The sequence below is a fragment of the Mirounga leonina genome, unplaced genomic scaffold (genome assembly GCF_011800145.1).
Source record: "Mirounga leonina isolate KUSES-001 unplaced genomic scaffold, KU_Mleo_1.0 Mir_200, whole genome shotgun sequence".
Classification (NCBI taxonomy): domain Eukaryota; kingdom Metazoa; phylum Chordata; class Mammalia; order Carnivora; family Phocidae; genus Mirounga; species Mirounga leonina.
Window position 1 is genome coordinate 28333530 of NW_023270503.1, and position 11160 is coordinate 28344689.

Genomic DNA, 11160 nt, shown 5'->3' on the forward strand with positions numbered 1-11160 from the left:
CAGGTCATGATCCTGGAGTCCCGGGATCGAGTCCCGTGTCGGGCTCCCTGCTCAGCAGGGAGTCTGCTTCTCCCTCTGACCCTCCTCCCTCTCATGCTCTCTGTCTCACATTCTCTCTCTCTCAAATAAATAAATAAAATCTTAAAAAAAAAAAAAAGACTTAAACATAAGATCTAAAACTATAAAACTCCTAGAGGAAAACATGGAAGACAATCTTCATGACATTAGGTTTGGCAATGATTTCATGAATATAACACCAGAAGCACAGGCAACAAAAGCAAAAACAGAGAAATGGGACTACATCAAACTTAAAGACATCTATGCAGCAAAGGGACCAACAGCAGAATGCAACGGCAACCTACAGAGTGGGAGAAAATATTTGCAACCCATATGGTGATAAGGGATTAATATCCAGAATATATAAAGAACTCCTACAAGTCAACAACAAAAGTCAAACAATTCAACTGAAACATGGGCAAAGGACTTGAATAGACATTTCTCCAAAGAATAGCTACAACTGGCCAGCAAGTGTACGCAAAGATGCTCAACATCTCCAAGCCTTAGGGAAATGCAAATCAAAACCATGATGAGATATCATCTCATATGAAAAGAGTAGGGGAGTTTCTCAAACAATTACAAATAGAATTACTGTAGGATCCAGAAATTCCACTTCTGGGTATATATCCAAAAGAATTCAAAAGCAGAATTGTGAAGAGATATTTGCACACCCATGTTCATTGCAGAATTATTCATAATAGCCCACTTGGAAGCAACCCAAGTGTCTGTCCATCAACAGATGAATGGGTAAATAAAATGTGGTCTATGCCAACCATGGAATAATATTCATCCTTAAAAAAGGAAAATCTGTTCTCTGCTACAGCACAGATGAACCTGGAGGATATTATGCTAAGTAAAATAAATCAATCACAGGAAGACAAATATTGCATGATCCCACTTATCTGAAATATCTAAAATAGTCTAACTTTTTTTAGATCAGTCTTTAATAATACTTGCTATTAAAAGACAAAGTGAGATGGGTTTATCTTTGGCCTAAAGTTACTCTGTGTTCTGTTTAGATTTACTCCTCATCCAATATAATGGTACAGTCCCACATTAGCCCTGCTCTGGCCACCACCCCTGCGAAGCCTGAGGCGGACTGGCAACCTAAAGTAGTCTAATTCTAAGAAACAGAACGTAGATCGCTACTCCTCAGGCCTGGGGGAGCGGGAAAAGGTGAGTTGTCTTCCAATGGATATAGGGTTTCAGTTTTTAAGATGAAAAGGTTCTAGAGATCTGTTGCAGGACAATGCGCATATAGTTAACACTATTGTACTATACGCTTAAAAATGATCACGATTTGGGACACCTGGCTGCCTCAGCCAGAGGAGCACATGACTCTTGACCTCGGGGTCATGAGTTCAAGCCCCATGTGGGGTGTAGAGATTACTTAAATAAATAAAACTTTGAAAAAATTTTTTTAAATGATCATGATGGTAAATTTTGTGTTATGTATTTTTTTATCATAATTTTTATTTACTCGTTTACTTTTTTCAAAGATTTTATTTCTCAATAATGTCTAAACCCAACTTTGGGCTCAAACTCAAGACCCTGAGATCAAGAGTCACACACGACACTGACTGAGCCAGTGAGGTGCCCCTGATCATCATTTTTAAAGAGGAGATTTCAAATACAAGATGTCCCATGGTAAGAGATCTCAGAAGAGGGTGCCTGGGTGGCTCGGTTGGTTGAGCGACTGCCTTCGGCTCAGGTCATGATCCGGGAGTCCCTGGATCGAGTCCTGCATTGGGCTCCCTGCTCGGCAGGGAGTCTGCTTCTCCCTCTGACCCTCTCCCCTCTCATGTGCTCTCTCTCATTCTCTCTCTCTCAAATAAATAAATAAAATCTTAAAAAAAAAAAAAGAAATCTCAGAAGAACTCCTTTATGAAGTTACGAGCTATCTATTTAGAAAATCAGCACAGGTTCTAGTGGATACTAAAACTTGCAACTTTTTCAACGGCTTTCACCGAAGTGATGCTACGGACAAGAGGAGCCATACATTTAAAAAAAGAGAGGAAAGATTCTTGGAGAGGGTGGCTTTTGAGCTGGATGTTAAAATAAGGACTTCCATAGGCAGAGGAGTGGGGGAAGGAAAGGAAGGGAAAGTGCCTCGGCGAATGGGGTTGGGGGGAGAAAAAAGCGGGGTGTGTTTGTGGGGCAAGTGAACTGGTGTGGCTTGCGGCAGGGAAGGTAGAGGTGGGAAGGCTGGGTGGGGGGCAGGGGGGCGCTATGGGCAGAGAGCAGGTGGGAGAAAGGGGCCGATCTGGGGAGGGTTTATAAACCTCAGGAGACGGACAGAGCAAGGCAGAGGGAGCACGTGAGAGCACCAGCGAGCAGGGCTGAGCCCAAGCCCGGGGGGCTCTCCCTGGCGGGCGATCGGATTCACCTACAGCCAGGCGGATCACTCGCGACCTTCCCTTGAACCCCGCCAGGAAATCACCGCGAAATCCCTCATTCCCATAAATTAAAGACGACCACGGTAGCCAGACAGATGGACAGATCGGGGGCAAGCAACAGTGGCCTCGCAGCTGTCCCTGCCAGCAGGGCTCTTTGACACCCATGGGCCAGGGGCTGAGAGTGTTTGCGGTGAGATAACATCACACTGGTCTCCTAAATCAGTTCTGTGCTGTGAACCAACAGAAGGTCTCTGAGTGGGAGCCCCTGCTTTCCTCATCATTTACTTGAGCAAATCAGCTCCACTTCCAGTGGGAATGACAGGGGAGGAGCTGGGGCTGGCGGAAGGAGAGGGGAGAATAGAGAACATTCCTCCTGAGACGAACTTTCAGTAACTTTCTGTTGCTGGAGCCTCCTCGGCCAGCCAGTAAGGGACCCTTTTGCCAAGCACACCTCACCCCCCAACCTCTCCAGCAGGTCTCTTGGTTCTAAGCTCCTAACTGACAACAACTGGATCTGAGGACCAACAATAATTGCAAGGAGTTCCCAGGTCTTATAACCCAGATTCAGGAATTTCTGAGTCAGCGTATTTGAAATATTCAACTCCATGGACCACCTCCCCCACCATGTTCTGAAGTCTGGTTCTGGAAATACGGGCCTAATAACACTCACAGCTGCCATTTATTGAACCCACGTGCTGATCTCACGGATCACTGCCTTTAACCTTCACAGTGACTGTAGGGAAGGTACTTTGGTTCCGATCCCATTTTACAGCTGGGAAAATGGAGGCTCCGAGAAATTAAGACATTTTCCAAAGTCCCACAGCCCAAGGTTGTGGTGCCGACACGCCAACCTGCCCGCCTGCCCATGAAGAACTATGGAAAACACATTTCTGATGGATGGCTGGTTAAGCTTCAGAGACAGCTTAGCACGGGCCGGGGTGAGGCATGTGAGGCGCCCACGTTGGGCGCAAGATGCAAGTGGCGTCGAACCCCTCAGTCATCAAGAGGAATAATATTTTTAATGCAATGTTTTAAGAAATCACAGTTGATGCAAAAAGTCCAAGATGAACAAAACATCAAAAGTTTAAATAGAAACTCCACGCGGTGGCTCGGAATTGGTGGAGTGGGATGGGGGTTCTTTGTGGGTTTGTCTCTTGGATTCCAGATTCCTAGAGTTGGTTGGGGGCCTTGCTCCTCTGCTTTTCCCTTCCTTCAGGCTCTTACGAAGCTAATCTTTCCTGCCTCCTCCCCCTCCGGTTCAATTCCAAAGGAAGGCTCAGGCAACTAGCTGGGACAGAAAGATTCTCATGCTGAACAGAGAGCGGGTCTGGAACCCCAGAGAATGAATGAAACTCAGCCTGCTATGCCCTGCCTGACTGCTGCCATTGCCGCTGTTCCTGGGGGGACACAGAGGGGGAGCCCAGGGCTGCTCCTGGATAAGAACTACCCGCCCCTCCCCCGCCCCGAAGAGTTGCAGGACATTCAGTGGAGGGAGTCCACGTGCTCTTGGGATGGCCAGCTGTTTGGCACGTGGGCTCGCTCCCTAACGCAGTGCCACAGGCCACCGACCCAAAGGAAAGAAGGCACATGTGGGGCTTGCTGGACCGCAGAATGCTTGCGCCTAAGCCCAGCCCTTTGCCTGTGCCTTCCAGTGCCTCAGCTCCCAGGTCCCCGGAAAGTGGCTGGATGCGGCCGAGGGAGGTGTGGGCAGAGATGGAGGAGCTACGGGGGCAGGTGGCCCCGGCAGGGAGAGCTCTTCAGCCAGGCGCAGAGCCAAGTCGCTGAGAGCCCCTTGGCGAGGAGAAGCAGAAAGTGTCCCATCTCAGCACATCTCCAGCTGGGGCTAGGAAGAGTTGAGGACTTAACCAGCCAGGGACTTAAAGGGCCCTCCTATTAGGCTGTGGCCATCCATTGTGAGCACGGGGAGGGGCTTCTTTAAGCGTGGAGACCAAATATTTCAAAATGAGGATTATGCTTGAAATCTGCTGAAGGGTGTGGGATTTGGGGTCTGAGGTCCAGGGTTTGAGCTTGATCCCGGGGTTACCAAGTGTCCTGATTGGCCCTGGGGCCGAGGGGTTTCCTGGGACACTGGACTTTCAACGCTAAACCCAGAAAAGTCCTGGGCCAATCCAGATGAGGGGGGCGCTCTCTGTACCCCATTCTGTCAGGGTCCTCCTCAAACTCTCTGTCTCTCCTTTTCCACACGTACAGCACAGAGATACTGGTAAGACCCGCTGTGCTTACTTCACACACTGGTGGGACCCCAAAGAGCTAACGTGTGTTTCCTGCAGCACCTTGAACCCCTCTCTGGTCATAGCACATCCACTGCCAGACAGGCGTCTGCAGGCCTCTCCTCCCTCTCAGTCTGAGCCCTCTGGGGGTGAGACCTCCATATTCATCTCTGAACCCCCCCAGGCCTTGGCCAGTGCTCCGCAAAGAGAAGATGCTCGGGAAAGCTGTGCTACATGGAAAGTGCTCTGCAAAATCAAAGCACAGAGTGTTCTCGTTGGTTGGTTGACACTCTCGTTTTCTGCCCGCCCCTGGTTAGCCCTGGGAGAAAAGTCCTCTATGGGTTCAGGAGGACACGGGCGGCAAGGTGGGGACAGGGAACCAGACAGAAGGTGAATGGGCAGCACGAGAAGCCAGGAGGGCCCCATGGAGAGATGAGGAAACCAGTCCCCACCACAGGGAGGAGAAGGACAGGAGCTGGGATCTTAATAAGCAGGCCACTCCATCTTCTGGCCTCTGGGTCTCCTTGGCTGCCTGCCCCCCTGACTTTCCCAAGGCTGGTGATCCCTCAGGAGGACCCCTGGGTGGGGGGGAGGGAATGCCTTCCCTGGGGTCGCCCAGATCTTAGTACCCTGAGCTGCCCTCTTGGCTCAGACACGGGCAGAATGATAGACACCTTGGGGGCCAAATCTCTGCAATCCATCTCCTCCTCGCCCCTTGCCCCTCCACATCCCAGCTGTCTGCTTCTCTGCCTCTAGGATCCTAGAGACAGAGGGTCCTGGCTCTGCTTGATGCCCCGGGGTCCCAGCCTCCGTCCTAGCCCTCCAAGCTCCCATCTCAGCTGACTCCCCCGGTGAGCAAACCCTTTGGCTCCGGGACCATTTGGAGCCTGCTGGGGCTCGGTGGGGAGAAGCATGACCCGGAGGCAGCCCCGATTCAGGAAAGCCCCTCTCCAGCCCTTGCCAGCCCGCACCGAGCCTCCATCCCATGTATCCTCCCAATCTCTGTGGATCTTATTTCATTCACTTGCGGGCATAACCTTCCTGGGGTCCAGGAGTGCTGGGGGCACAGATACAGCCCCCATGACCAGAGAATCCTAGAACTCTGAGTAGAAGAAACTCCAAAGGCAAACCCCAAAGGTAGATTAGATAATATTGTTTGCAATTCATGGTCAGCTCGACTCAGAGAGGGCAAGTGACCTAGCAAAGGAACGCTCAGCTGCTCCTCGGTCACATACCTGGACTCTCCTTTTTCCGTCTGGTTGACTTCTTCTCTGTCTCATGAGCAGTGCTCCCGAGGACCTCGTAATCCTCACCTGGGCCTCCCGTGGTGTCCACCAGGCCCGGGCTGCTGGCCCCCATCTCCCCAGAGCCCCGAGCTGGGCCCGGGTTGAGCCTGCGCTGGGCCTCGGAGACGGGGAAGTTCCAGTCGGGGGGCTGTGGGAAAGCGGGGTGCTGCTCAGTGAAGAGGCGCTCCTCCCGGGGAAGGCTGTGTGGGGTGGCTGCCAGGCAGGAGGCCGAGAAGTCGGGGTACGCTGCCGCCGCTGTCGCCGGGAAGTCTGGTTTCTGGTGGAAGGAGAACGGTGTTGGCGGGTAGTGGGGCAGCCCTGAACCCCCAGTGCCTTCAGCGTGGGGATTTCGAAGGCAGCCCCAGCCCGGGGCCGGGGGGTGAGGGCTCCTCATGCAGCTGCTGGCCACCGGATCCATCTGCCGTCTCCTGCTGCGCGCGCCTCAGTCTTTTCAAAGTTTGGATTCTGACACTTTGTTTATATTCAGATTTTTTAAAATGCAAAAAAAAAAAAAAAGGTAAATAAATAAATAAATAAATAAGAGGGGGAAATGTTCAGCAGAAAATTCACCCCAGGAACCAAAACAAAAACCAAAACTAAAGTCTCCTTCAAGTACGCACACGTGTGGCCAGCTGCACGGATATACGTACACACACCTATGTCAGACTTCACTCCTGGCTTCCTGCCTGTCCCCCCGCCCCCGACACACCAGCCTGCCTATTGGGGTCCCCTGGACGTGTATTTGTCGCCGATGACACTAGACATTTTCACTGTCGCCGCCCAGACGCGCCAGCGGACGAGAGCTTGTGTTGGAGTCGGCGGCGAATGCCTGCAGAGGGCTGGCCCGGGGCTGTGAGACACACTTTTAAATCCTGCGGTGGGGAGAGAGTGACAAATTTCTGAAGTGAAACGTGAGAGAGGAGAGGGAGGGGTTAACCAGCACACACACGGTCCCCTCCAACCAAAACCCGAGCAGGCAACTATTAATCATCAGAAACCTTATATGCACATCTAATGGGATTTGCAGATGGAGACTTTTAAAGAAACATGGTCTGTATTTCTTTTTTTTTTTATTTTAAGGAGAGAGAGCAGTGCACACACACCACTTCTTTAATGTGCCTCCTGTACGCTATGAAGTTATTTTATTGCACTGTTAACAAAATTCCCCAAGTCTTGGATTTGGAAAAAGCCTTAAGTCAGATCCAGGATCCGTCAAGTGCCAAATTCCAGGGAGTGAAGCGGGGAATAAGTGCAAGAGACAAGTTTGCTGATTGCATTTGATTTAAAGGCCCTTCTACTGCTGCCTGCAAAGAGGAAGGTGGATTAAAAGAAATCTTTTTTTTTTTTTTTTTTGCAAGTCTCAGCGGCCCACTAGGGTCTGTAGCATAAAGAAAGACACACTCCAGAAAAAAATTATTTCTCTCCACCCAAAGCGACATTCTCACTTTCTCAGTAACTTAAAAAAACAATCAGATTCTTCCTTCCGTTCTTTAACCCCGACTTACATGCCAATTAGCCACACTCTTCTCTAGGGGGATTTCAAGTCGTTTTTCTCCCCGGCAAAGGGAAGCCTCTTAGATAAGGTTCTTGAAGTTTCTCCAGGCCCCCTCACCTCCACCCACCTGCTTCCCCTACCCCAGCCCCCGAGGCCGCGGCTTCTGTGAAATCTGGGGCGTGGAAATAGGGATCAGGGGGATTCTCGTGCCCAAAGGAGTTCTCTTTGGCAAACGATCACATGGTCTTCCAGGCCAGTGCCTGTCACAGAAGGGCCAACTGCCATTTCAATCGGTCCATCAGTCTACTCGATCCCCACGCCCTGCTGGTCTCTCATGAGGGTTAATATAATTTCTGGGAGGATGACATTCCAAGCACACGGGCCAGAGCTCCCCTCCCACTGAATCTTTCCACGGCCCAGAGCCACGGGATCAGGGCCGAAATGGGCACGGACATAACTGTGTGCTGGCTAGTTCCAAAGACGCCAGGAGGGCCCACGGGCCTCAGGCCTGCAACCTGGAGGCCGCACACGCACTCTCCATGAAACTGGCATCGGGCTTCTGGAACGGGCAGGGTGTTGGAGGCCAGGAGAGGAGACGGCATCACTGCCTAGAACCAGACTCATCTCTCTGCTTTGCTTGGGACTTAGCTGTCACACACATTTCTCCTCTGGATCTCATGACTCTCTTATTATGGGTAAATTAAGAATTATGTTCTATATTTTACAAATGAAAATGAGGCTTAGCTCAGAAGGACGCAGCTAAGAAAAGGCAGAACGAGGAGTCGCCCTCAGGCATCCCCTCTGGGGCAGCTTGACACAGAGGAAGGAGCGTGGACTGTGGGTTCGACAGGTGCGGGTTCGAATCCTGGCTCTGCCACTTCCCAGCTCCGTGCCCTGAGACACGTCACCCCATCTCTCTGAGCTTCTGTTTCCTCCTCTGGGATGATAGTCCTCGCTGACATTCGCCCAGTGACCTCAGCACCTCACACACATTCCCCCAAGGGATTCCCACAAAAGCACTGTGAGGCAGGCGCTTTTCTCATCAGCCCCGTGTTTCCGAAGAGGACTCGGAAGCACAGACAGGCTGGGTAACCTGCCCAGGGACACACAGCCACGAGGTGGAGGACCCAGGATTCTAAACCCCGAACAGCCTGGCCCCGCTGCATCGGAGTGCCCACCCCACAAACATCTGAGCATCTAAAGGAGTCATTTCTGGGACGTGGAGCTCCGAGTGGGTGACAGATAAACACGGTCCCTTCCTCGCCTATCTCGTTCTCCTTAACTCAAGGATTCCCAAAAGAGACTGCGAGGGAGGAGCGCTGAGGAAATTCTACTGCACAGCCTCGTGCTGTCCCTCGAGGGGCTCCAGGCTGTGGGAGCTCTAGAAGAATCCACAGGAGGCTGGGAGGAAGCCCTGGCTTGTCAGCTTCCCCAGGAAAACCTTCCCGGGGGGCCTGGCCCCGCGGCTGTAACCAGACTCCTGCTCTGGCCTCCTCTGCAGCTGGCCTGGGGGAGCCCGGCCGCGGGGAGGCCCGGCTCGGGGAGGCCCAGCCGCGGCCCCTGGAAGGGGTGGGCCGAGGGGTCAGGGGGGCAGTGAGAGGGGCGCGGCAGGGGTGCGGTGCGCTCCTCTGGGCCCGGCACCCCCTGCACCCCCCTGCACCCCCCCGCGCCTGCGCAGCTGCCCGCGTCTGTCAGCCGCCCCGCGGGGCGCGGCTGGGGGCCCGCTGGCCTCTACATCTTCCTGACAGGCCCCTCTTCGGAGGCCAGGAAAAAACAACAGTCCCTCCCCTCACGGCAGCCCATTTGTTAGCTGAAGGCCGGGCACCAGCACCTTTAACCTCCTCAAAGTCAGCATTTCCCCCTCCAGGCCCCGCAGGCCCCCAGACAGAGATGGATGGAAGTGGCTGTTTGTGGAAAAAAAGCCCTGAGGCTGCACGGCCAAGGGGAGCGGGGTTTTCAGGAAGGGAGGGGACCCCGCTTCTGGTTGTTGTTGGGGTGGCAGGAGGAGGAAGAGGAAAAGCGTGCGTCAGGAGGATGGTCGGCCGGGCCACACCTGAGCCACCCCAAGGAACTTTTGGAATTTCCCCCATTGTGTGCGACAAGCAGGCTTGTCCTTGGCGCCATGGACCTGCTTCCGGTGCGTGCTAGGCCACCCCACCCAGGTGTCCTAGGGGAGCCTGGGGCCTGGGGGCACGAGCCTGGGCACGAGGAGGGGCCTGGCCCTCCATCAGCTCCGTGGTCTCAGGCAAGTCACATCCCTCTTGTGAGCCTCAGTTTCCTCACTGGCAAGAGGGAGAGGACAGTTCCAGCCTTGTGTGGCTGTTGTGGGGATAAATGAACGGATGCTGTGACCAGAGCTGGCTGACAGAAACGGTGGCGCACGTGAGGATCATTATGCCTTCTCTTTCCTTACTCTGCTGGAACACTGAGCAGGTCACGTCTCCTTGGAGGATGAAGACGGCCCAGCCTAGCCCCTCAATACCACCTTCTTCTTCTCCTCCTCCTTTTCCTCCTCCTCCTTCTTATTTTTAGATTTATTTTATTTATTTTGAGAGATAGAAAGAGAGCAGGGGGAGGGGCAGAGGAAGAGGGAGAAAAGTCCCCAAGCAGACTCCCCACTGAGCCTGGAGCCCGACGCAGGGCACCTGAGATCATGACCTGAGCTGAAACCAAGAGTCAGAGGCTCAACTGACTGGGCCACCCAGGCACCCCTCAATACCTTTTTCTATGGCAACACAACGGAGGGTCATGATCTTGGCCTTGGGAACCAGGAGAGTCTGGGTTCAAATCCCAGCTCAGCCGTAAATAAGCAGAATGGCTTTGAGCAACTCACTTTATCACTTGAGCCTCAGTCTCTTCATCTGTAAAGTGGGAATCAACTTTTCCTTCCTTCTCCGTTAAGTTGATGAGAGAAGTGTTTGAGGTGACCTAGGAAAGCTCTCGCCATTGTCTGGCTTACAGTTTTTAGTGGTAGTATCTGGATCATAATGATGTTGACGATGATGACCCTGTGGTTATTGTCTTAAAGACAACTCCAGAAGACCCTGGGAAATATTTGTACGCCACCCCAGGGGACAAGATGAAGCCATTAGCCTTCACTCACATAGTAGAACATGTATATTGGACAAGGCAGCTGTTCCTGAGCAAGACCTCGAGGGATGGGACAGGAGACAGACAAGTTCTGAATATGGCAGCAATCATTCTGAATAAGGATGTTTACTCCCAGGCCTGGGATTTATCTGGAATGTAGATGCCCTTTGCTTCTCAGAAGGCTTTTTAAAAAAGATTTTATTTATTTTATTTGAGAGAGAGTGCATGCGAGTGGGGTGGAAGAGCAGAGGGAGGGGAAGAGAGAGAATCTGAAGCAGACTCCCCGCTGAGCGCAGAGCCAACCCCGAGATCATGACCTGAGCTCAAGAGGCAGACGCTTAACCGACTGGGCCAGCCAGGCGCCCCGCTTCTCAGAAGGTTTGAGACAGCACGGTTACCACTGCCCTATGGGACCTTTGTGAGACTCGGATAATAGGATGGTCGGGAGAGAAGTGAATAAAGCACAGAGTACAGTTCTCACGACTGTCACAGATGCCCCCGTGAAGCCTGCCAGGTGGGACCAAGACATCCCCCCCCTGGGGAACCAACGATGGGGCCTTTCCCTACGTCCCCGATAACACTGAGTTTAATAGAGCCAGCTACTT

General features: G+C 52.5%; 1 protein-coding gene across 2 annotated transcripts in view; it reads right to left on the reverse strand.

The window, feature by feature from the left end:
- MEOX1 (mesenchyme homeobox 1) overlaps positions 1–6871 on the reverse strand; it is a 20008-nt gene extending 13137 nt beyond the window's left edge. Inside the window, exon 1 of one of the 2 annotated variants that reach the window (XM_035027224.1) lies at positions 5920–6871. In XM_035027224.1, the coding sequence (XP_034883115.1) occupies positions 5920–6388 (469 nt within the window). In that variant the 5' untranslated portion in view covers positions 6389–6871. The remainder of the gene's footprint in view (positions 1–5919) is intronic. The other variant, XM_035027223.1, reaches the window with a different exon arrangement.
- Positions 6872–11160: the final 4289 nt, after the last annotated feature.